The 27,601-nt window shown below is 40.7% G+C and overlaps 1 protein-coding gene across 1 annotated transcript in view; it reads left to right on the plus strand.

Moving 5' to 3' along the window:
* Window positions 1-3,932: 3,932 nt before the first annotated feature.
* LOC131219926 (probable LRR receptor-like serine/threonine-protein kinase At1g56130) overlaps window positions 3,933-27,601 on the plus strand; it is a 31,550-nt gene continuing 7,881 nt past the window's right edge. The window contains exons 1-14 of the mRNA XM_058214912.1: window positions 3,933-4,067; window positions 4,221-4,395; window positions 4,638-4,712; window positions 5,749-5,820; window positions 7,640-7,711; window positions 8,893-8,964; window positions 9,801-9,872; window positions 10,171-10,236; window positions 13,290-13,361; window positions 13,807-13,878; window positions 15,662-15,733; window positions 16,888-16,959; window positions 19,146-19,217; window positions 20,596-20,667. Of these exons, the coding sequence (XP_058070895.1) occupies window positions 4,055-4,067; window positions 4,221-4,395; window positions 4,638-4,712; window positions 5,749-5,820; window positions 7,640-7,711; window positions 8,893-8,964; window positions 9,801-9,872; window positions 10,171-10,236; window positions 13,290-13,361; window positions 13,807-13,878; window positions 15,662-15,733; window positions 16,888-16,959; window positions 19,146-19,217; window positions 20,596-20,667 (1,049 nt within the window). The 5' untranslated portion in view covers window positions 3,933-4,054. The remainder of the gene's footprint in view (window positions 4,068-4,220; window positions 4,396-4,637; window positions 4,713-5,748; window positions 5,821-7,639; window positions 7,712-8,892; window positions 8,965-9,800; window positions 9,873-10,170; window positions 10,237-13,289; window positions 13,362-13,806; window positions 13,879-15,661; window positions 15,734-16,887; window positions 16,960-19,145; window positions 19,218-20,595; window positions 20,668-27,601) is intronic.

Raw genomic sequence — 27,601 nt, forward strand, 5'->3', positions numbered from 1 at the left:
ATAAAATTGTGGCCCACCTTGAGTAGAAAACAGCCCAGTTTCTTCCCCAGAGGAATTCATGTTTGGGCCCACGTTATCTTCTCCCGCTCGGCAGCCCTTCCTAGGGAGACCAGGGGGCTTCTTTTCCTTGATAAAGTGGGGTTGGGTGCCATCCGAGTCGAGGCCAAGGGGTAACCCCGGTGGTGCAAGGTGGTTTCCGGGCTGATCGGCGGCCTTTCTTTTCTCCTTCATGTTTTTCTCTTGTATAGGTTGGGTGCGGTGCGGTGTACTGCTCACAGTCCTCATATGATAGGCGGGCCCCACCTTTTGGGAGGTCCCCCGAATTACAGCTGGTTATTATTTTTTTTCTTCAGCAATATATTCGAGGGATGTTCCCCAGTTTCCTAAATTAAATTATTAAAAAAAAAAAAAAAACTACTCTGTCAGTGGGAGCTTTCCTTATGAATCCTCCGTGGAATAGGATTCATGTAGCTGACCCCAAATAATTAGAATAAAGTTCATTCAACATGAAGGTGAAGAAGTAAAAGTTGGAGCTTTTTTTTTGAAAAAAAGAAAAAAAGAAAAAAAAGAAAAAGAAAACTTCAGTTTTGACCATCCATCTTCTGTTCTGTACCATGAATGGGCCATGGACCAAAAGTTCTGTCAATTGGACAACTATGAGCATCCGGGGGTTGGACTTTTACCCAGTGGCCTGGCAGATCACTTTTCATCATTGGTTTTTATTTTATTTTATTTTGTCTGTGACCACTTGTTTGTGGATCGGGGGGTTGCAATTTCTTCGGTTGAGGCCCATCCATGTAGGCCACTAGATGGATGGTCTGTATCTTCCATACACCACATGCATAGTGATGGAACCTAAAGTGTTCTTTTCCATACTTTCTTGGATCCAAAAATGATGCTGATTTGCTGACCATATGGATCCTGGGCACTATAAGTGGAGGGAACACAAATCATACCATTTTAGCCATCCTGGGCACTATAAGTGGAGGGAACACAAATCATACCATTTTAGCCATCCGATCAATAGCCTATCAAATAGATGATCAAGATCATTTAAATAAAAGTAGGTCCAATCAACAATCTTAGTTGTTGACACAGGGATGGACGTGATGAGGTCGATCAATGCCTTCCTCATAGGGTTAATTACTCTGAACCCATGGAGCTTCTCTCGGCTCCTAGTAGAGATTCTTCAAATTAGGAAATTAGAAATAAATTCTAATAAATTTGAAAATATATTGGTTGATGATAGAAATAAATTTACAATACTTTAATTCTGATATCAAACTTAGGAAGAAGTTTCGAAATCAAACTTCCTAAAAAGTGAAGAGCCGGACCCAACCACCACAGTACTTGTCTCTATTGAACATTGCCAAACCATCTAACTCGATTTTCTCCCGTCTTATAACCTATTGGTTCACGCCATGAGCCTATCCATGTTAGGACATGAGCCCAACAGCCCAATCCAACCGAGAACTTGAAACATGAGCCTATCCTAGCTAGTACGTGAGCCTAAAAAGCCAAGCCAACCAAAAACTCAAGCAAGGGATCATTGAATCCTCCCGGGGCTCAGCTTGATGTTTATATTCAATTAGATCCATTTGTAATGTGATTCTCACGGGGATGAAGGGAAAAACTAAAAATCAGCCTGATACGAGACTTATAGTGGGCCCTGAAAGGTTTCAGTGGTAGGCATCTTCATCCCTACCTTTTCTTGTAGTGTGGCCTACTTGGGTTTTGGATCAGCCTTATTTTGGGCTGACTGATCCAAACATGAGCTGTACAAATGATGGATGGAGTGGATGTCACACACGCAACTGAGTAGAACCATGGAGCATTTTGGTGCACCCGCTCCCCTACAACAGAAATTCACGTCTCATATGTTTTATAGGTTGGGGCCATCTCTGCCCCCAATGAAAAGCCGACGAAGGTTGCCATTTAAGAGAGCACAACCATTGCGTTTTGTTTCCTGAGACATTTCGCATACAACCACTGGATGCAAACTTTATAATATAATGCTTCCTTTTCCGCTGATGTATCACTTGTTTACTACATCTGAGCCGTGCAAATGGTGGGAGACATCGTGAAAGCAAGTAGTCTGACCCAATGAACAAGTGTGACCTACCTGATGAGTGGGATTTTGCTTCAGTTACCTTGCATGACCCACCATTTTCAGGGCTAAGATTTCCCTTACGTCGTTAAAAACTATATATGTTAAACGTTGTATGCGTACATTTTACTTGTTAATGGGGAGGGTTTGAATTAATTATTTGTTTTGTTTTCTTTTTTTAACTTCCAAATATTTTGGCTTGAATATGAGGGTCTACTTAACTCGTACATTTGAAGACAATCAATAGAAGGGTTTGGATCTTACAATCTTAGAGATTTTTACGACATCTCCCATCCACTGTTCATGATACTTGATGGATGGTCTTGATCATCCAACCCTGGCTCCGCATTTATATAGAATCATGCACGTGCTGATGAGCAGGAGGTTCCAGGGTCTTTCTCATGAAATCGGACTGCGGATTGAGTTACTCAGTAAGATCATATGGTACTAACTCATTTGAGCCCACTATGCATGTATGTGGTTTATCCACGCCGTCAATCAGCTTTTTTCATATCATTTTAGGGGTTGAGCCTAAAATTGAAGCATATCCAAAGCTCAAGTGGACCACACCACAGGTAACACTGGGAATAATGATTTTGACCGTTGAAACCTTCATCAGGCCCACAGGTACATATGAGGGCCCGGCCATTGATGGGACAAAAAACAGCACATTAGAACATGTGAGCCTGATTAGTATTTAATTGCGTTCCGGAAATGATACCATTTTATTAATTTTTATTTTTATTTTCAAAATAATATTTGCATTGATAGATAAACCTTTACATCACAAAAAAACAGATTCGAGCGTTGGAACAAAACAGGGAAACCAATCCTGAGAATGACCACACTCGGCCTCCCGATGCCAAACAAAGCCACAATAAGCACTATACAACTACACGTGCAGATCTTATAGTTCCAAGCCTGACCATATCCAAGAAAAGAAGCCCACGAACGTGATGAGAAAGGACTCTAATGTGTTAAAAAAGTGTAAGTTTCTGATTTTTGCTGCCATCCCATCCATCGGGCTGTTCCCTTCCCTGCAAATAGCTGAAATAATGAAAGTAGCCAACTGCCTCATCCGATTGATTTTGGTAACCCAAGGCCTCCATTGCCAAGGGATATTGGAATTCCCAGAGAGAGGGCCCACCGCCACCGTTGAATCCAATTCAATTTCAACTCTACGATACCATCGCACCAGACATAGGATGAGGCCATCATGGATAGCCGTCACTTCTGCCCTGTTATTCGTCCCCTATCCATAACCTGCTGAGAAAGCGAACACCAAACTGTCATCATCTCTGTTACAAACCTCACCTCCTCCAGAGAGGGCAGGATTGCCACGAGCCGAGCCATCAACATTTAATATCACCCAACCTTTGGTTGGTTTCACCTACCGAAAATGATACCATGCTGTGGAACATTGTAACCATAAGTTCGAGATTGTGGAACCTACTATTATGTGCGAGTTCCATCCAACCATTCCCTTATATGCAGCCCCCAACTGTACGCTTACTTACAAAATTCGGCCTGATCTATGACTCAGGTGAGCCACAACAAAGGGAAAGGGGGAGACGATGGGAATGCCTGCCAAAGAGGATGTGGGGGTGGAGGATGTTGTTTATATGTCATCCAACCCGGTCATCATGTGAATCCTACTAAGATTAAGGGATAATACATATGCCAACCTATTCGTAAATATAGGTGGTGAAATTCCACTAGCGTGAGTGTGTGGGGTGTGTGTGCGTGTAAAAAATAAAAAATAAATAAATAAATAAATAAATAACCTATTCTTAAATATAGATGGGCTACAACAAGGGATAATACGTATGTTTGAGGGGTGATTGTGCATTCCCCCTCTCATACCCCACCTGAGTTTTTGTTGTGGATGATTCTTGGGACGTGCAGTGCCCACGAGGAGTTACACCAGATACACTTTCTCTATTCCACATGCACATCACAGGTGGGCCCTACAGTTAGAACATATGGTTGTTTCTAACTCTTTTTCCAAAATTTCCTCTTCTCAACAGTCGTTTGATGGCCCATGGGCTTATTATGACATTTTTTTTAAATTTTAATTTAATTTAAATTTTTTTTGGTGCATGTGTATGGACAGCAAGAGCTCTTAATGCCATTTTCCATCATTGGGGTCTTCCTGTTACTTCTTATGACTGGAACATAAGTGGAGACCCATGTAGTGGGACTGCCGTTGATTCATCAATAATCAGCAACCCTGGGATCAAATGTGATTGCCCATCCAACGGTGGAGGCACCTGCCACATAACCGAAATGTACGTACACACTCTTAGATATGCCAACTTGGTACGAAAATATTATTAATCAAGTGGACCATCTGGTGGGTCTTGCCTGTTTAGGATTTCCTGATCAATTTGATGGCTCATCCATGGAGGGAACCACCAGATGAATGGCTTGGATCATTGAGGATATATGCCACGTGTGCTTAAAGGGTTAGCGGACTACCAATTCAGGTAGTCCTTCGGCCCATACTTATATTTGCCCTTCTCACTTTCAGGAGTGTGCGGCTGTACTCGATAGAGAGACGGGTTATTCCGGAAGAGCTCCGGAACCTGACATTCCTTACAAATCTGTACGGATCTTCCTTCCTTTCTTCGGTTGTTATTACTGGGGTACTTGTGTGAGAAACGGTTTGATGCTCTGGCAGAGTGCTTTAGTTTAAACTCAGGCATTAAGATTTTGTAAAATTGGAGTATGAGTAACTAAGATTAACCGTTCAAATATTGGGACCCAGTTTAAATGGATTTGGATAAAAAACTAGGCTTTTTTAGCTTCTTGAGTGGCCGCTTGGTGGATATTTGATGTAGTGCTGAAATGAAAGCCATTCAATGGTCTGAATTCTAAGGAAAAGTATTCATTAATCAAAGGTTATGATCATTCAATCAATCCAACTTTAAAGAAGAAATTATCTCCGCTGGGTCTGTGTTTTTGGGGCATTTTCTTTGAGTTAATACATGCCACCTGTACACATTCTAGTTGCCTGAGTATGGGTGGTCACAATGTCGTAGAGTACCAGACCGGACTACTGTGCCATCTGGTCTCGAGTCGAGTCGCGACTCACCCTAGAGTGGAGTGAATTTGCCTGACTCGCGGCAGGGAGGGGTGACTCATGGTGTGGATTTGGATGGGTCTGACCGAATCCAAATCAACTCAGACGGGACGCATTTATCTCATCCGATTCATTTAAAAGATTGACCCCGGTTAGTTATTGGACTGGGTAGGGTTAAGCTCATTGGTCTTGATATCGGAAAAGGTTGAGCCAGGGATGCTCACCGGCGGATCTTGCGTTGGCTTAGGCCCGGATTCCAAACTGTTCCGGTCACGCCTGACAGTGGGCTCAGCCTATTTACATGCAACCAGGCTAAATGGCTTAATCATCGTCCTCCTAAGTCCTAAGCTCAGGCCTACCATGTTATTGGCCCAGGAGTTCAATGGATCTAATCATAGAGTGGTTTACACACGTAAAAAAGAATCGGATGGCCAGGGATCGGTAAACATTCAACGCACATGTGTGGCCAAGCTTTGTTAGTTTAATGTGTGGAATCTACGAAATGGTTTTGGTATTGTACACGTGTCATGTGTCACCGAGTGTTTTCTACGTATCGCAGGACTCTATCAGATATGGGCATGGAGGGCTCCCTGCCATCATTTATCGGTAATTTTAGGCACCTGCGCTACCTGTAAGTATCGAATTTCTCTCCCAGCAAAATATCTGCTGTTGCTGTTACGCAATCTGGATCACTAATTAATTTCACCCAAACCTCTGAAACATTCATGGATCATCTGATTTTTGGATGGTCCGGAGCCGTCTAATTTTTCCCTTCAAATTTCAAACTCACGTTAATTTACTTGTAACCGTTCATCTGATAAAGCATCAATCGCACTGTTAGAATAACTTGATCAGCTCTATTTTAGATATATGCTCCCATTCAAAGTTTTCCCACAATTTCGATGGTCTGGATAGCTGCACACGAGTGCCACATAGTAGGTGGATAAGTCACCACCACTTTCCTAATGGTGGCTAACTATTACAGTAATTTGTATATGGTGCAACCAGTTGTATCTTATAAAGATTTACACCTTCGTACACGGTGATAAGTCCAATGGTTGATCTGTTGGGCGTACTGCACCAGTCAGGATGATCCTAGCCACCGATTTCAAAGACTTTTGAGGATGGTAATTGACGGTTATAAATAAAAGTCCACCACTGCCTTCAATTGGTGGCTAGGATGCACCCAATGAAATATCTTTTATATATAAACCATCTGCAGACCGTCCTAATCATGGACCCCTTCTAGATGGCTCATACACCAAAACTCACTTGAGGGGAAAATCATATCTAATTTTCCAACCGTTGAATATGGAAATCGGACCAGTTTCTTTTTAACCGTCAATTTGTAGCCTCCATTTGGATGGTTAAGATTATCTGATCAGCATCATTTGGTATATCACAATTGATCTCTATGGGACGTCAAATGAAGAATACAAATCTCATCCGTCTATATGCAATAGTATGTCCCACAGTGGCATATGCGTAATATTGGGGCATTTGGTCCGCTGATGACGTTGTGTAGATCTTCAACTCTAACAATCAGGCCTTTTCACCGTTGGGGTAGTTACGCAACAAATGGATGGCTGGAAAAAAAAAATGCTTTAGCTATAAGTTTGTTTTGTACACCGTGGCCTACTTTGATCTAGAAGATCTAATCAGTGAGGCCCACCTTATGAAAAGCTCAGATCTGAGCACATGTGTCATATTCAGAGGTGCGGTTGTGTAGAGTTGGACAAGGCTCAATACATGTGTGGATGATCAAAACCATGGTTGGGCATCTCTGCAATGGATGAGGCTGGTCATCCTTTCACAACCATTTAGTAGTTCACGTGATTAAATTATAGTCTGTGGAATCTGTGCCGAAGTTCATAACCATTCATCCGAACCGGAGATACCACTGTGGAAACTTCAACATGAACGGTCTGAATCATTCGGGTAGTGGGACACATCTTGTCATGAAGCCACATCTTTCCTGCAAAGATGCCACTTCTGTGGGGAATCCAAACCATCCAAACTTGTAGGCCCTACCTGTAGATACACCTAGCTAGCACGAAAATCAGCCAAATCTTTCACTAGCTGGGTCGCACTGTTGGAATAAGTAGATAACCGAAGGTCTAACTCAACATCCAGGCATGACTTTTGAAGCTGCATGGTCGTCATCATGGGACCTAACATTGGCATGGTACAGATTTTCTACACAAGTGGCATGTTGACAGGAAACTGCACCACAAGTAAGCTTATTTCCAGCTGCACCTTCACTTCTTAGATGATAGAAAAATAACGTAAGGTTATTGCAGGGTTTCCAATTATTCTTAGGATTAAATAAATAATTATTAACTTTTAGGGCTATAAGCCAAATAACTACTCTGGTTTGTTCCAACTTGATAAATAACCACAATTTTTAGCCATTGATAAATAACAAAACATAATTAATTATTCATTTACAGGGATATAAGCGGCAATAACTTCAATGGTTCGCTCCCACCTGAGATAGGGACTTTGCCAAGTCTGGAGCACTTGTAAGTTCTGTTATTTATTTATTTATTCATCTTTCGAAGTGTCATGGATATGTTTTGGAATTTTTAAGTTTCCAACCAACTTCATAGTTATTAATAAGCATCATTTTTTATTTTTTTCTTTTTCTTTTTGACAAGGTTTACGTCCTACCAGTTAGACAATAAGCTATTGTCTACCCAATGAATTATTTCCATCTCATCATGTCCTTATAACTTCCAACCTTACTAAGAAGGTTGGCTGAAGGATAGCCTTGTACGAAAATCATTCCCACTGATTCATTAGGTGGGCTAGACCAAAAACAATTTTTAGCATTGGTAATAACAAAATCTAATTAGTTATTTATTTTCAAAAAATATTATAAGCTACAATATGTTCAGAGGTTACTAATAACAGTTAGTGTTGGCTTCTTTTTTTTTTTTTTTTTTTTCTGGGTTAGTTCCATTCAATTATTTTTCTTTAGAAATGCCATATGATGTTTTAGGAATTTTGAATTTGCCAACCAACTTAGTAGTGGTTATTATTAAGTAGTTTATTTTTTTCCTTTTCTTTTCAAGTAGGTTTCAAGTTCACCTAGTTGGACCATAAGTTACTATCATGTCCTAATGACATCCAATCCTCCTAATAGGTGAGGATTGCCTTGCATGAAAATCATTATCATCCACTCACTAGGTGGGCCATACTGTAACAATAAATTTTAACAATTGAAAAATAACAAAATATAATTAATTAATTAATTTTTTACCAGAATATATGGAGAGCTGGCTTCAAAGGTTTGCTCCCACTTGAGCTGGGGAATATGTCAAGGCTGCAACAACTGTAATTATGTTGTTTCTATTTAATTGTATTTAATTATTCTTCTCCGGAAATGTCGATGATATGTTTAGAATTTTGAATTTGCCAACCAACTTAGTTGTAACTAATATGAGGCATTTTTATCTTCTTCTTTATCTTTCCGAGAAGTTTTTGAGTCCAATCAACTGGACTTTAAGTTACTGTCCACCTACTGAATTAAGTTCCTGCCTATCATGTCAGTGTGACATCCAACCATTTTAATCGGTTGGTTGCACCTTGAGGATAGCCTTGTACTAAAATAATTTCCATCCACTCATTAGATGTGCCAGACCATAAAAACAATTTTTAGCCACTGATAAATGACAAAAAATAATTATTTATTTATTTTCAGGGATATAAGCTCCAATGGCTTCAACGGTTTGCTCCCACCTGAGCTGGGGAATTTGTCAAGTCTGCAAGAATTGTAAGTTTTGACTTTGTTTTTCTAATTGTATTTAATTATTCTTTTTTAGAAATGCCATATGATGTTTTTAGAATTTCAAATTTTCCACCCAACTTGATAGTAATTATTATGTGATAATCTTATTTTCTTCTTTTTCATTCTAAGTTACTAATCCAACCAGTTGGATCATTAGTTACCGTCAGGCCAATGACTTATTTCCAACCTATTATGTTCATATACAACATCTGACCCTTCCAATAGGTTGGCTCCACCAAGTGTATAGCCTTGTACGAAAACAAGTCCCATCTCATTAGGTGGGCTAGATCATAGCAACAAGTTTTAACCATTGATAAATATCAAATTTTAATTATTTATTTATTTTCAGGGATATAAGGGACAACATTTACTTTAGTTTTATCTGACACGAAGCTTGGGAATTTGACAGGCCTACAACAGCCATCAGTTCTAATTATTATTATTATTATTATTTTAATTTTTAATTATTCTTGTTCAAAATTGTCATATGATGTGCTTGTAATTTTTAATTTTCCACCCAATTTATAATGATTAATATGCAATAGGTTTTATTTTACTTTTTCATTTTCTTTTTGAGAAGATTTCAAGTCCAGCCGGTTGGACCATAAGGTGGTCTCTAGTTTTTGTAAATAATAATAATAATAATAATAATAATAATCTTCATTTTTATTTGGTTTTGTATAAGCAAGTGTTACACAAATTACGATGTATGTATATGTCAGACTCAACTTCTTTTGACATGGTTTGAGCATTCCTTTAGCTGTTAATCACACAAGAAATATCTACAATTGGATTGATGACCTATGCCTGTTTTTTAACAGATACATGAGTATAAGCGGGATAGGCAGCGAGATTCCTTCAACATTTGCTAACTTGAGAAACATGAAGATCTTGTAAGAGTTTATGATTATACCAAGCGGCATAGGCCTCAACTTAGATTGCTCTTAATAGGCATTAAAATGTAAAAATAAAAATAAAAATAAATCATAATTGTCTCAATTCAACATATCACTAATGCCCATTATCCAGAGCTTAGGATTGTTGGATCCATCAGATTTTGGGTTTATGACTAATTCACTGTGGGCCCCATAATTTCGGACAGTTCAATTTTAGTTACTTATACGGCATGTTTATCATTTTTGATCCCTTAATTTATTAATATTTATGGTGGAAAATCTGATTGGATTTCAGGTGGGCATCTGGTAGCCAGTTGACAAAGATACCTAATTTCATTGGGAATTGGTCTCTTACGGATTTGTAAGTTATACTTACGAGTCGGACTTGAATTCTATCCACGTTCAAAGTAGGATTCCCGCCGTGTTCAAAACTTGGCCATCCAGTGGACCACATATGTACATCGAATGGAAATCGGATTGGATACTGAGTTACTTGGTTCGATTAATCATACTAAGTAAACTCCATTGGGCCTATCGTCAATTTATGTGCTTTATCGATGCTGTTCATCCATATCTTCAGCTCATTTTAAGGGCAAACCCCAAAATTGAAGCATATCCAATGCTCAAGTGGACCACACTAGAAGAAACAGTAGAGTAATGATCTCCACTGTTGAAACCTTCTTAGGGCCTCCAGTGATGTTTATTTGTCATCCAACCTATTCATAAGATCACACGGACATCAATGAAGGGAAAACACACATATCAGTTTGATCCAAAACTTCTATGGCCTTCAGGAATTTTTCAAAGGTGTATGTTCAATTCAAACTGTTTCTGGTGGAGTGGTCCAATTAAGCTTTTGATATACATCATTTTTGGGCTCAAGGCCTAAAATGATCTGATAAAATGGATGAACAAAGTGGATGAAATACTAAGTCACATGGTAGCCCCGTAGAGTTTACTCAGTAGCCTACTCAGTTACTCAGTATGCAATCCGCTTCCTGTTAGCGTGGATAACTGGTCATTTTTTTAGCTACAAGTGGGACCTATCATATATATGAGCAGCTTGGCAGGTGCACTTGGCATACCTCTTTTTACTTGACATACCATGGAATAAAGTGAGTTAAATGTTTTGGACGGTTTACTTCGAGTTAATGCATGCCACATGTACACATTCTAAGTACCATGAGTGTAGATATTCCTTATTCCTAGCCAGGGTTGCCCATTGAACCGATTGAGTGGGCCGAGCTTGGCTTGACTCATCCGTGTTCTCTTCGAATTTGAGCTCACCCTCAAGTTTACCATTAGATCTCGTCTTGTTTAACAAACTTTTCAAAGCAAGCTCGAGACGAGCTAGTAAATTGAGTTGAGGTGAACTTGCTCCTAGCCCGGCCCGACCCGATCCGACCCTCAAATCAAATATTCAAAATCTGGAATATCTCAATTTTGAAATTTGAGAATTTTATATTTTCAAATAATTATAAAAAAAAAAATAATCAAAGAATAGATTTAGATTGAAGTACATTATCGTTGAAAGAAAGAGAGAGTAGTGTGTGTGTGTGTGTATATATATATATATATATATATATATATATATATATATATATATATATATATATATATATAAAGGTTCTATGCCGCTCATGCGAACTTCCCATGAGGTCGAGCTATGTGGGCCCCACCGTGATGCGTGTCGACCATCAATACCGTGCATTTGATGGGTCCCCTTCAAATTATGTGATATCCTGAAAATCAGTCATATACAGAACTCAGATGGGCCATACCATCTAAAATCATGTGAAGGCATGCCTAAAACATATAAAAGCACTTGGTGGGGCGCACTTGAAATTTTGATGCATCTTAAACTTGGTCTGACCCCTCTTCCAAGTGGGACACACATAATAGATGGGCTGGATTTGTGAACCACATCTCGCTGGACCCAACAAATGATTATGAATGTTTTAATGGAGGGTAACCACTCTCAACTTTTGTATGTGGTATGGCCCACAAAAGTCATGGATTGACTTGATTTTTAAGCTCCAGGCTCACCATGGAATGGTGCACTTGACTAATGGGGTAGATGGTCAACACGCATCATGGTGGGGTCCACACAACTCGACCTCATGGGAAGTTCCCATGAGCTAGACCGCATAGAACCTTTTCCCACACACACATATACAGGGAAAAGGTGTCCCATGAGGTTGGCTGTGTGGGCCCCACCGTGATGCGTTTCAAACATCTACCCCATCAGTTAGATGCACCATTCCATCGTGGGTCTAGGTCTCAAAAATCAAGTCAATCTGTGACTTGTGTGGGCCACACCACATACAGAAGTGGGGAGGGACCATGCACCATTAAAACATTCATAATCATTTTCGGGCCCACCAAGATGTGTTTTGCAAATCCAGCCCATCCATTATGTGTGTCCCACTTGGATGAGGGTTCAGACCAAGTTTCAACAGCATTCAAAACTCAGGTGGGCCCCACCAAGTGCATTTATACGTTTTAACGGTGTCTTCACATGATTTTAGATGGTATGGCCCACCTGAGTTCCGTATATGGCTGATTTTGGGGTATCCCATAATTTAAAGGGGACCCATCAAATGCACGGTGTTGATGGTCGACACGCATCATGGTGGGGCGCACACAACTCGACCTCATGGGAGCTTATCGTGAGGTGGAGCGCATAGTACCTTTTCCGATATCGATATATATATATATATATATATATATATATAAAGTCGAGTTGAGTCGAATCAGTGATGGACTCGTAGGTTTCAACACTAAGTCATGGGTTCGGATACCCATGTGGTATATCTGAAAAATGGTATGAAATACTGGGCTGGACTACCATTCCAACTCATCTGATTTTGAGTTGATTCGTAACTCACCTGGGTTGGAACTTGGAAGTGAATCAGCCTGACTCACCTCAGTCCGGAGTGACTCATGGTGCTGAACTGGATGGGTTGGACTGAGTCCAAATAACTCAGACAAGCCGTATTTAACTCATCTGATTCATCTATCCATGGCCAGAGTGCAAGTGGGTTGGGACTCAGCATGTATTTGAAAGATTGGGCCTGATTAGTAAATGGGCTGGGTAGGGGTCAAGCCTATTCTTCTTACTATCTGGCCAGGTTCAGGCTTATTAGGCTGTCAACGGGCCAGGCCTAGATTTGGCTTCAGCCCGGATTTTCAATGTTTGGGCCAGGCCTGACCCTTGAGTCTATTACATGCAAACCCAGGCTAAACTTATTAACCATAGTCCTACTGAGTCCTAGGTTCACTCAATTGGGCCACATTTTGTTACCTGGCTCAGAAATCCAATGGATCAACTCATGTGGTGGGCCCCCACCTGATGAGTGGCTTTATCTTGTACATGTGTCACACGTCACCTAGTGTTTTCTATATATATTGCAGGGATGTGTCAAATAATTCCATAACGGGTCCCTTTCCAGCATTCATCGGCAACATAACCAGCATGCTCACCTTGTAAGTATCTAAAATTTTACCACAGCGTGTTGCTGTTATTTATCATTCGTTAACAGTCCACATGGCATGGTTGTAGGGTAATCCAGACCATCCAAATCTCTGAAACATTCGTTGAAGCAGCATACACAAGGAAAAAGAAATTATACCAAGAGCTTGATAGGAGTCATCTGACTTTTCCTTTAAATTTGGAACACTTGTTAATTTACTTTTAACCGTTCATCCGGTGACCATCAATTGGATGGTTAGGATTACTTTATCAGCTGGATTTTAGATATATGCTCCATCCACAGTTTCCTCACAATTTGTATGGCCTGGATAGCTGCACATGAGTGCCACATGTTATGTGAATGAGCCACCACCACTTAACTGTAACAGTGTGGACCCCTTCAAGTCGGTGAGATCTAATTTTCCAACCGTTAACAAGTGTTTTCTGTATATATTGCAGGGATGTCTCAGAAAATAACATGACGGGTCCCTTGCCAGCATCTATCGGCAATTTAAAGAACTTGAGCTTCCTGTGAGTATTGAAATTTCTCCCACAGTATCCTTTTTTTTTGGTAACACACGCACACACGCCTCCGCACTCCCACAGTATCTGCTGTTGCTATTACTTATCACTTGTTAACCGTCCACATGGCATGGTCGTAGGGCGATCCAGACCATCCAAATATCTGAAACATTCATGGATGCAGCATACACAAGGGGAAAAAATTACACCAAGTGTTTGATAAGATCCATCTGACTTTTCCCTTTGAATTTGGAACACTCGCTAATTTAATTTTAATCGTTCACCCAATGACCATCACTTGGATGGCTAGGATTACTTTATCATCCGGATTTTAGATATATACTCCATCCATAGTTTTCCCACATTTTGAATGGTCTGGATAGCTCCACATGAGTACGACATGTTATCCTAAGGAGTCATCACCACTTTCAAAGGGGCGGTTAACTGCTACAGTGGTTTATATCCGGTGCAATCAGTTGTATCTTATAAAGCTTTACATTTTCATACATGATTTATCCTATGGTTGATCTGTTGGCCCTGGCATGAAATGTGCCTTGCCAAAAACAGACCATAGAAATCTGTATGATCATAACCAACGATTTCAAGGACTTTTGAGGATGGGAATAGCCGGTTATAAATAAAATTACAACCAATGCCTCCAATCGGTGGCTAGGAACTGGTCAACCATCTGCAGACTGTCTTAATTATGGACCTCTGAAGTCGGTGAGAGGTAATTTTCCAACCGTTGAACTTGGAAAACTGAGCAGTTTTTTTCTAACCGTCCGTTGGTGGCCTCCTGTTGGATGGTTAGGATTATCTGATCAGCATTTGGACTGTCACAACTGATCTCGATGGCGCAACAAATGAAGAATACAAATCTCATCCGTCCACATGCAAACATATGTCCCACAATGGCATACGTATAGGATCAGAGCTTTCCATCTGCTGATCAGGCCTTTTCCGGTTGCGGCGGACACACAACAAATGGATGTTTGGATAGAAGTTGCTTTCGCTGGAAGTTTGTTTTGTACACTGGTCCACTGGAGGAGTAAATCTACATGATTTTTGAGCCGGATCCATCTGATTGTTTGATCTACATGATCATCATCATGGGGTGGATTAGGTGTGGCCCCGGCCTCACCCAAGACGGTGCCGCCCTTACCATAGAGCCCAGCTTGATGTGTGTAAACCACATCCACACCATCCATCTGTTTCACGGGATTACCGGATCATCTCCGGTCATGGGATCCAAATCTCAAGCGGACCATACTTTAGGAAAATGTGGTGACCGAAGGCCCTACCATTGAGAACTTCCTTGGGCCACTATGCTGTCTCCGTAGTGTTTATTTTCCATCCAACCTGTTGATAAAGTCACATAAACCTGCTTGATCCAAAACTTATGTGGCCCATTAACGGTCAATCACCACCATTTCCTATAGTATGGTGCACCTCAGAATTGGATCTGCTTCATTTTTAGGCTCATGCCATAAAACGAGCTGGCAAATGGATGGATGCATGAATGTAGAATACATGCATACATCAATGTGGGCCCCATGTTAAGGACCTTGTCATCTTGGGTGGGGCCGGGCCATACCTAATCTTCTCCTCTTCATCATAGGACCTGACATTAGCATGGAAACGATGTTCTGCACAAACAACATATTGCAGAAAAGGTTTGGCTGCACCACAAGTTAGCATACTTCCATGTTATTGTACTGATTTCAGGCCAAAACAGGATGCTTTTGGTTATGAAATGATTAATTAATTAATTTTTTTTTTTTTTTTTTTTCAGGGATATAAGCTCAAACAACTTCTCTGATTCACTCCCACCTGAGCTGGGGAATTTGACGAGTCTGGAAAAACTGTAACTTCTCTTGTTATTATTATTACTATGATTATGATTATTATATTTAATTATTCTTCACGGGAAATCTCATATATTGCAATCGGATTTTCAAATTTGCCACTCAAATTGTAGAGATTAATATGCAAATTTTTATTTATTTATTTATTTCCTTTCTTTAAGTTTTCTTTATGAGAAACTTGTAAGTGGAACCAGTTGAATCATAAGTTACTGTCCACCCAATGAATCATATCCAACATTCTTATAGGTTGGCTCCACCACCAGACTAACCTGGTACAAAATTCAAACCCATCCACTCATTAAGTGGACCCACACCATAACAACAGTATTTACAGTTGATGAGTAATAAAATACAAAGTGTGGTCCACTCAATGAGAGGATGTGGTGATGTGTTGCAAACGTAATACGAATAATTAGTCCAACTTATAGGACAAGGATGGATGTCACACACGTCAAATATTGGAATTTATTTGCTAAGTGGATTGTAACTAATTAGACTCTTTATTTTTAACCTTTCCTCATAAAACAAGAGCTAGAAAGACACGATATAGCTGAACAAAACTGTTTTACGGTGGTATGGTAGCAGCAAGATGTTAGCCTTAAGTGGTTGTCGGAATGTGTAAAATTCCCTTTCTGGATGCTTTGTTTACATTTAAATGGCTCTTCAAAGCCTCGATGAATGCCACATGTAAACACTTTAGTTGAGCCGGACCAGCATGCCAACTTGTCTACTCTCGAGTTGAGCCACGACTCACCTGAGTCAGTAGTGATTCAGCCTGACTCACACCAGTCAGGGGTGACTCATGGTGTTGAACTGGATGCATGGGTCGGACTGATTCCAAATTAACTTGGACTAGTCGCATTTAACTCATATGATTCGTCTATCCACAGCCAGAGTGCAAGTGAGTCTGGACTCAGCATGTGTTTACAAGATTGGGCCCAGTTAGTAATTGGGCTGGTAGGGGTCAAAATTCATTGTGTCGGCTCAGGCTAGGGCTGTCAACGGACGAGATTTTGCACTGATGGGGCCAGGTCTCACCCTACATCGGGTTCAGTCTATTACATGCAAACTCAGGATAAACTTGTTAACCATAGGCCTCTTTAAGTCCTACCTTCACTCACACCTCACCAAGTGTTTTCTGTGTCTGTTGCAGGGATTTGTCACAAAATTACATAACGGGTCCCTTGCCAGCTTCTATCGGCAATTTAATGAACTTGAATTCCCTGTAAGTATTGAAACTTCTCCCACAGCGAAATATCTACTGTTGCTATTACTTATCACTCGTTAACTGTCCAGACCATCCAAATTTCTGAAACATTCATGGATGAAGCATCTAGACAAGGGAAAACAAAATAATTAAACCAAGAGTTTGATGGGATCCATCTGACTTTTCCCTTTGAATTTGGAACACTCGTTAATTTACTTTTACCCTTTCATCCGATGGCCATCACTTGGATGACGAGGATTACTTTATCAGCTGAATTTTAGTTATATACTCCATCCACAGTTTTCTCACATTTGGATGGTCCGGATAGCTCCACGTGAGTACCATGTGGTATGCAAAGGAATCATCACCACTTCCAATGTGGCAGTTAACTGTTACAGTGGTTTGTACCTGGTGCAATTAGTTGTATCTTATAAAGCATTACATCTTCATACACGGTCACAAATCCAGTGGTTGATCTATTGGCTCTGGCATGAAATGTGCCTTGCCAAAAAAGACCATATGTAGTAGTCTGTATGATCATAACCACCGATTTCAAGGACTTTTGAGGATAGATTAATTGACTATTATAAATAAAAGTACAACCAATGCCTCCAATTGGTGACTAGTAACTGGTCAACCATCTGCAGACCGTCTTAAATATGGATTCCTGAAGTCGGTTTTAGGTAATTTTCCAACCGTTGAACTTGAAAAACTGACCAGTTTCTTTCTAACCGGCAGATTGGTGGCCTCCAGTTGGATGGTTAGGATTATCTGATCAGCATTGGGACCATCACAACTGATCTCAAGGGCACAATAAATGAAGAATACAAAACTCATCCCTCTATATGCAATCACATGTCCCACAATGGCATATTTGTAGGATCGGAGCTTTCCATCCGCTGATCAGGCCTTTTCCAGTTGGGGCGGACACACAACAAATGGATGGCTGGATAAAAATTGATTTAGCTAGAAGTTTGTTTTGTACACTGGCCCACTTGAGGAGTAAACCTACATGATTTTTGAGCCGGACCTACTAATAAGTATATTAGTCCACACGGCTATTTAAAATTATAGTACGTGGAATCTGTGCCATATACCAGATCACCATCAGTGATCGGAAGTTCATAACCATTCGTCCGTACTTGAGACACTACAAGGGCGATCGAAGGACTCTCTATCTCCCTCAGGCATTGTGATGATCATATGCATACACACCACCATGGGACATAAATGTACGTCAAGCATCATGGGCCTGCTTTATATGGGTCACCGAAAATCCACATTGTACAGATGATTCTCACTGGCTGATTGATTGATGAACACTAGTAGATGGATGAGATTGAGATGAAAAATATTCAACAGTTTGAAATGAAAATACAAATTGATCAAAGGTCAGGATGGTTTAATTAATCTACTTAGAGGGATGTATCCTTCATCAGTGGGTCCCACTGTTTGGACGGTTTGGATTGAGCTACCTGTAAGTTTTGTTGTAGAGTAGCTGGGCGCATGCCCATTTCTCTCATACTCTCTCTCCAGCTGTACCATCTTTCTCCTTAGCACATGATGATCCAGACGGTTCATCTAGAAGCTTTCATAGTACAAGCTCATTATGAAAGGAATATCACTGGTTGGGGGTCACATAGCTGATATGAAGGGCCGAGGAAATATTTTTTTTCTACATGGGCCATCTACATTTTAATGGCTCTTCAAAGCCTCCATGAATGCCACATGTAAAAACTTTAGTTGAGCAGGAGCACCATGCCAACTTGTCTACTCTCGAGTTGAGTCACGGCTCACCTGAGTCAGTAGTAATTCAGCCTGACTCACACCATTCAGGGGTGACTCATGGTGTTGAACTGGATGGGTCGGACTGAGTCCAAATTAACTTGGACAAGTCGCATTTAACTCATATGATTAGTCTATCCACAGCCAGAGTGCAAGTGAGTCTGGACTCAGTACGTGTTTAAAAAAATTGGGCCCCGCTAGTAATTTGGCTGGTAGGGGTCAAAATTCATTGTTGTTAACATCTGGTCGGGTCAGGCTAAGGCTGTCAACAGATGAGATTTTGCACTGATGGGGCCAGGTCTGACCCTACATCCGGCTCAGTCTATTACATGCAAACTCAGGATAAACTTGTTAACCATAGGCCTCTTAAGTCCTACCTTCACTCACACCTCACCAAGTGTTTTCTGTATCTGTTGCAGGGATTTGTCACAAAATTACATAACGGGTCCCTTGCCAGCTTCTATCGGCAATTTAAAGAACTTGCGTGACCTGTAAGTATCGAAACTTCTCCCACAGCGAAATATCTACTGTTGCTATTACTTATCACTCATTAACTGTCCAGACCATCCAAATTTCTGAAACATTCATGGATGAAGCACGTACACAAAGGAAAAAGAAAATTAAACCAAGAGTTTAATAGGATCCATCTGACTTTTCGATTTGAATTTGGAACACTCGTAAATTTACTTTTACCCTTTCATCCGATGGCCATCACTTGGATGACTGGGAGTACTTTATCAGCTGAATTTTAGTAATATACTCCATCCACAGTTTTCTCACAATTTGGATGGTCTGGATAGCTCCATGTGAGTACCATGTGGTATGCAGAAGAGTCATCACCACTTCCAATGTGGCAGTTAACTCTTACAGTGGTTTGTATCTGGTGCAATTAGTTGTATCTTATAAAGCATTACATCTGAAGTCGGCGAGAGGTAATTTTACAACCGTTGAACTTGGAAAACTGACCTGCAGTTTTTATCTAACCGTCCATTGGTGGCTTCCAGTTGGATGGTTAGGATTATCTGATCAGCATTTGGATTGTCACAACTGATCTCAAGGGCACGACAAATGAAGAATACAAATCTCATCCGTCTATATGCAATCACATGTCCCACAATGGCATATGTGTAGGATCGGAGCTTTCCATCCGCTGATCAAGCCTTTTCCAGTTGGGGAGGACACACAACAAATGGATGGCTGGATAAAAATTGATTTAGCTAGAAGTTTGATTTGTACACTGGCCCACTTGAGGAGTAAACCTACATGATTTTTGATCCAGAAGATCTAATCAGTGAGGTCCACCTTATAAAAAGGTCGGATCTGTGCACCTGTACCATGTTCAAAACTGTGCTTGTATATAGAGAGATGGACATGGCTCTATACACCTGTGGATCATGTTCAAAATTATGGTTGGGCAAGTCCAGCAAGGTATGAGGATAGTCAACCTTTCGTTTGGTGGGTCCCACAATGGGCCGACAATCGATTTGATCATATGATTGGATAGTTGTATTCGTTAAATATATAGCGACTCTTAGATAGTCTGAAACTATAGCGTGCGACCCTGACATTAACGACAAGGATCATGCCCACCGCCCACACCATTTTGTTGGTGCAATCACCCTAGTATGATAATCTACATCACATGGTATATTATATTTGCAACCAAATTCATCCTAAACATGGCATATATGTACCTTAATCTGCACCATCAAAATTGCATATAGCCTAATGGGGCACACTTTGGACTGTCCGGATTGAGGTATATGTTTTTGCAGGCTGTAATTTGAATGTGCCTGATTTATGGTGCAACTTATTGTGACTCTAACATATGCTTTGATTTTTATTTTTATTTTTTTGCCTCTCCTTCAGCTCCGTTAGCATGAATGCCATATCAGGGAGCATCCCCAAAGAGCTAGGAAACCTTCGGAATCTAACGTCCTTGTAAGATAGCCGTCATAGTGAAGTGTGTGATGATCTAAGGCTCCGGAAACAGACCATAGACGAAAAATTACAATGATAGTATGATCCTAACCATTCAAGGATGTGGTGCAGAATTCATTGATCAGGTTTTAGTAAATTAATTTGTGCACCAGTATGTAGCACGTGGCAAAGATGTTGTGATCGGAACCATTGTCTTATTGGGCCATCCCATAGATGGGGGAGTGGACTGTCTTAGCCGTCTGATAAGTGGCCTACAAAAGTAGTGGTTACCAGTCACGTTTAACCATTATTCAATCACTCTGAATTTTGGCTTATAGCTCATCCCCACGGTAGCGTACAGGATCAACAGTACTGACCACCACATGTTAGTCACGTGTACTTTAAAGAGAGAACCGTAGGGGCAGATAGTATACTGAGTAAACTCTGTGGGGCCCACCATTATGTATATGTCTTATCCACACGGTACATTCATTTTATCATCTGAGTTCAGAGAAAGACTGTAAAATTTAAAACATATCCAAAGCTCAAGTAGACCAACACCACAATAAACTGTGTGAATTGAACACCTACCATTGAAAACTTCTCGGGCACCATATAAATTTTAAATCAAGCCCATATATATATATATATATATATATATATATATATATATATATATATATATATATATTTTACCTTCATCCATGTTTACGTGACCTCGTGAGAAGTTTTAATGAAAAATAAACATCACTGTAGGCTCTAAGAAGGTTTCAACAGTGGAAATGATTATCCCCACCCTTTCATCCGGTGTGGTCCAATAGAACTTTGGATGTACTTCGATTTTGCGTTGATGTCCTAAAATGATCTGAAAACATGGATGAATTGCATGGATAAGACACATACATCCATAGTGGGCCACACAGAGTTTACTCACTATGCCATAAGGCGTTTACTCTGCACGCAATCCACTTCGGAGAACTGCATAGAACTCTTATAAAGCAACGGTTGGGATTCATACCATCACTGTGATCTCTCGTCGGAGATGAAATTTTCATCCCCGCAGGTTTATTGAATCTCTTTGCATTTATCCATAAGAAATTGACCACTGCAACGCAACTTTTTATACTGTTTCTTTTTCTGGAGAGTTCAAAACCTACCTTCCCAAACTTTTACGTTGGACGTGTGGACGAGTATTTGAGGACCAAAATACCCCTGCCTTCCTTTCAGAAGCGGATTGGCGGGTGTGCGAAGCCGAGCGCTGACGCTCGTGGCCCCACCATGATGTATGTTTTGTATCCACACCTTTCATCCACTTGGAGAGATCATTTTAGGGCAATATCCAAAGAACCAGTTAAATCCAAATATCCAGTGGACGCTAGCACAGAAAACAGTGGGACAGTGATGCCCACCATTAAAAACTTCTAAAGGCCACAAAGTTTTAGATCAAGCTGATATTTGTGTTTTCCCTTATTTCATGTCTTTTTTAACTTTTGAACAGGTTGGATTTCAAAAAAAAATTATGATGGACCTTAGGATAGTTCCAACGGTGGGAATCACTCTCTCCACTGTTTTCTTTGGTGGGGTCCACTACAGATTTATATTTACCTCATTCTTTGTTTCATAGTCTAAAATGATATCTAAAAATGGATGGACGGTGTAGATATAACATATATATATCATAGTGGTACCCACACAACTTGGTTACGTCACTTCAGTAGCCGACTCGCTGCTCAACCTGTCAGTATATAATCCGGCTACTGCTCCTGCCACCAGCTCCAGCTCCGTGGCTGGTGGTCGGTGCTCTATGAGCCCCACTATGATATATGTGTTTCATCCACTCCGTTCATTCATTTTTACAGATCATTTTATGGCTTAATCCCAAGAATGAGAGGATATAAATCTCAAGTGAACCACACCACATGAAAACAGTGGTGATTGGATATCCACCATGAAATTCCTCCCAAGGCCTACTATATTGTTTATTTGACATCCAACATGTTCATTAGGTCATACAGGCCCAGATGAAGAGAAGAAACAAAGATAAGCTTGATCCAAAGCTTTTATAGCCCCCAAAATGTTTTTAATGGTCGACCCTCATTCAACACTGTTTCCTGTAATGTGGTCCACTTGAGATTTAGTTATATCTCATTTTTGAAATCATGAGGTAAAATGATATGTAAAAATAGATGGACAGCATGGATGAAATACATACATCGTGGTGGGGCATATATAGCACCGACCACCAGCCATTGGCGGGTGTAGGGGAGTAGCCCATCCGTTTCCTCTGCGTCCAAGCGTCAGCGCTCGTTTTCGCACACCCGCCCATCTACTTGTAAAGGGAAGGTAGGAGTATTTTTGGTCCTCAAATGCTCGTCGGTACGTCGAACGGGGGAGGTAAGTTCTGGACTCTTCGGCAAAGAAACAGTGGTCAATTTTTCTTTATCGATGCTAGAAAAATAAGTATAGTCCGGGAACGGATTGGCTACTCCCCCTGACACCAGCCGGGTGGCTGGTGGTCGGTGCTATGTGGGCCCCACCATAATGTACGTGTTTCATCCATTCCGTTAATCCATTTTTAAAGACCATTTTATGGCTTAATACAAAAAATGACAGGGATATAAATCTTAAGTGGGCCACACCACAGGACAAAAATAATGAATGGATATTCACAATTAAAATCCTCCTAAGGCCTACTGTACTGTTTATTTGATATCCAATCTGTTGATTTGGTCACAAAGACCCAGATGAAGGGAAAAAATAAATATCAGCTTGATCCAAAACTTTTATGGCCCCCAAAATATTTTTAATGGTCAAAATTCATTCAACACTGTTTCCTGCAATGTGGTCCACTTGAGATTGATATATACTTCTTTTTTTTTTAATTATATCATAAAAATGATATATAAAAATAGATGGACGGTATGGATGACACCCATACATCATGGTGGGCCCCACAGAGCACCGACCACCCGCCAATGGCTGGTGTCAGGGGGAGTAGCCAGTCCGTTCCCGTATAGTACACATGACCATTCGTCTGTACTTGAGACACTACAAGGACTTTCTGACCATCTTCCTCGGGCATTGTGATGATCATATGCATACACACCACCATGGGACATGTGGCATAAATGTACGTCAAGCATCATGGGCCTGCTTTATATGGGTCACCGAAAACCCCATTAGACAGATGATTCTCACTGGCTGATTGATTGATGAACACCAGTAGATGGTTTAATCAATCTGCTTAGAGGGATGTATCCTTCATCAGTGGGTCACACTGTTTGGACGGTTTGGATTGAGCTACCTGTAAGTTTAGTTGTAGAGTAGTTGGGCGCATGCCCATTGCTCTCAAACTCTCTCCCCAGCTGTACCTCCTTTCTCCTCAGCACATGAAGATCCGTTCATCTAAAAGCTTTCATAATATATGCTCATTAAGAAAAGAATTTCATTGGTTGGGGATCATCATTGCTGATATGAAAGGGCGACCGCAGATTTATTTATTTTTCCAGATGGGCCATCTACGGTGGGAGTGTCTAGATGAACGGTGTGAATCGTTCAGGTGGTGCAGCACATATTGTCATGAAGCCACATCTTTCCCGCCAAGATACCACTTCTGTGGGTAATCGACACTGTTCAAAATGGTAGGCCCCGGACCAGTCAACAGGTGTGCTGTACCGTCCGAATGAGTGGATAAGCGATGGTCGGACTCAACGTCCTGAAGTGGCCAACTTAATGACGGGCCCATCTGATCTTTTGAGCTAGATGATCATCATCGTCACCCAAGATGGTGAGGCCCTTGCCACAGGACCCACATTGATGCATGTAATAGATATCCACACCGTCCATCTAGTTTAGTGGGTCATTTTAGTGCATGAGCCCAAAAATGAAGAAGATCCAAATCTCGGGCGGACATACAATTGGAATGATTGAAAGCCCTACCATTAAGAAATTCCTAGGGCCACCTTTCTAGTTCGCTAATACACACACACACACGAAATGGTACTATGAGGTGGCCTCATGGGAACTTTCCATGAGATTGAGCTCTGTAGGCCCCACCGTGATGTGTATTTGACATCTACCCCATCAGTCAGATGCATCATTTCATGGTGGGCCATGGGCTTAAAAATAAAGTTAATCCTTGACTTGAGTTGGCCACACCACATACAAAAGTTGGGATCGGTTATCCTCCCATTAAAACATTCATAATCATTTATCGGGCCCACCAACATGTTGTTCACAAATCCAGCCCATCCATTATGTGTGTCCCACTTGGATGAGGGGTCAGACCAAGTTTCATCTACATCCAAAACTCAGGTGGCCCCACCAAGTTCTTTTTTATATTATAGTAATGTCTTCACATGGTTTTAGATGGTATGGCCCACCTGAGTCCCATATATGGCTAATTTTTAGATATCCGATAACCTAAAGGGGACCCATTAAATGTACAGTGTTGATGTTTGACACACATCACGGTGGGGCCCATGGGGAGTTCCCGTGAGGTTGACCTTTATATATATATGCTAAGCTAAGTACTAATTCTCATGAGTTCGGGTAAAAACTTTTTAAGAACTCATTTCCAGTGACATGAGCTCAAAATTTGTACTCCCTAAGTGACTTTATGAAACACTCAAGGCCCAGCTTTTACCCTTATTCAAAATTTTGATGGGCCATGGCAAAAGAGAGGCAAATCAAGGGAGGAAATTATTTCCTTCTGCCATGGTCCACTAGTGTTTTCGATCAAACTAAAAATGCCCCACTGATCAGGCCTTTTCCAGTTTGGGTGGACACACAACAAATGGATGGCTGGATAAAAATTGATTTAGCTAGAAGTTTGATTTGTACACTGGCCCACTTGAGGAGTAAACCTACATGATTTTTGATCTAGAAGATCTAATCAGTGAGGACCACCGTATAGAAAGGTCGGATCTGCGCATGCACCTGTGCCATGTTCAAAACTGTGCTTGTATAGAGATGGACATGGCTTTATACACCTGTGGATCATGTTCAAAATTATGGTTGGGCAAGTCCAGCAAGGCATGGGGATAGTCAACCTTTCGTTTGGTGGGTCCCACTATGGACCGACAATCGATTTGATCATATGATTGGATAGTTGTATTTGTTAAATAGCAACTCTCAGATACTCTGAAACTATAGCGTAGGACCCTCACACGAACGACTAGGATCATGCCCACACCATTTTGTTGGTGCAATCACCCTAGTATGATAATCTACATCACATGGATAGATTATATTTGCTACCAAATTCATCCTAAACATGGCATATATGTACCTTAATCTGCACCATCAAAATTGCATATAGCCTGATGGGGCACACTTTGGACTGTCTATGTGTGTGAAAGGTGTACGTTGAATATGCCTGATTTATGGTGTAATTTACTATGAATCTAACATTTGCTTTGAATTTTCATTTTTTATTTTTTATTCTCTCTCTCTCTCTCTCCCTCTCTCTCTCTCTCTCACAGGGACGTTAGCATGAATGCCATATCAGAGAGCATCCCCAAAGAGCTGGGAAACCTTCAGAATCTAACCCACGTGTAAGATATCATTCATAGTGAAGTGTGTGATGATTTGAACCACTCATTCGTCTTAAGGCTCCGGTAACGGACTATAGATGAAAAATTACAATGATAATATGATCCTGACCATCTAAGGATGTAGTGCAGAAATCATTGATCAGGTTTTAGTAAATTTTGTGCACTATTTTTTAAAAGGGAAATGCCGGTATGTAGCACGTGGCAAAGATGTTGTGATTGGAACCATTGTCTTATTGGGCCATCCCATAGATGGGGAAGTGGACTGTCTTAGCTGTCTAAGTGGCCTTCAAAAGGAGTGGTTACGAGTCACGTTTAACCATTATCCAATCACTCTGAATTTTGGCTTATAGCTCATCCCCACGGTAGCTTACAGGATCAACAGTACTGATCACCACATGTTAGACACGTGTAGTTTAAAGAGAGAACCGTAGGGGCAGATAGTATACTGAGTAAACTCTGTGGGGCCCACCATTATGTATATGTCTTATCCACCCAGTCCATCCATTTTATCATCTAAGTTCAGGCAAAGATTGAAAAATTTAAACATATCCAAAGCTCAAGTGGACCAACACCACAGTAAACAGTGTGAATTGAACGCCTACCATTGAAAACTTCTAGGGAGCCATATAAATTTTAAATCAAGCCAATATTTGTTTTTTACCTTCATCCATGTCTATGTGACCACCTGAAAAGTTTGGATGAAAAATAAACATTACTGTGGGCCCTAAGAAGGTTTCACCAGTGAAAATGATTATCCCCACCGTTTCATCTCGTGTGGTCCAATAGAACTTTGGATGTACTTCAATTTTGTGCTGATGTCCTAAAATGATCTGAAAACATGGATGAATTGCATGGATAAGACACATACATCCATAGTGGGCCACACAGAGTTTACTCACTATGCTATTAGTCGTTTACTCTGCACGCAATCCGCTTCCGAGAACTGCATTTATAGAACTCTTATACAGTGGCAACGGTTAGGATTCATCCCATCACTATGATCTCTCGTCCGAGATGAAATTTTCATCCTCTGGGTTTACTGAATCTCTTCCCATTTATCCATGCTAGAAAAATAAGTATACTAGTCCACATAACTATTTAAATTTACAGTATGTGGAATCTGTGCCATATACCAGATCACCATCAGTGATTGGAAGTTCATAACCATTCGTCTGTACTTGAGACACTTCAAGGACTTTCTGACTATCTTCCTCAGGCATCGTGATGATCATATGCATACACACCACTATGGGACATGTGGCATAAATGTTCGTCAAGCATCATGGGCCTGCTTTATATGGGTCACCGAAAACCCACATTGGACAGATGATTCTCATTGGCTGATTGATTGATGAACACTAGTAGATGGTTGAGATTGAGATGAAAAATAGTCAACAGTT

This window comes from Magnolia sinica, chromosome 12 (genome assembly GCF_029962835.1).
Source record: "Magnolia sinica isolate HGM2019 chromosome 12, MsV1, whole genome shotgun sequence".
Lineage (NCBI taxonomy): Eukaryota > Viridiplantae > Streptophyta > Magnoliopsida > Magnoliales > Magnoliaceae > Magnolia > Magnolia sinica.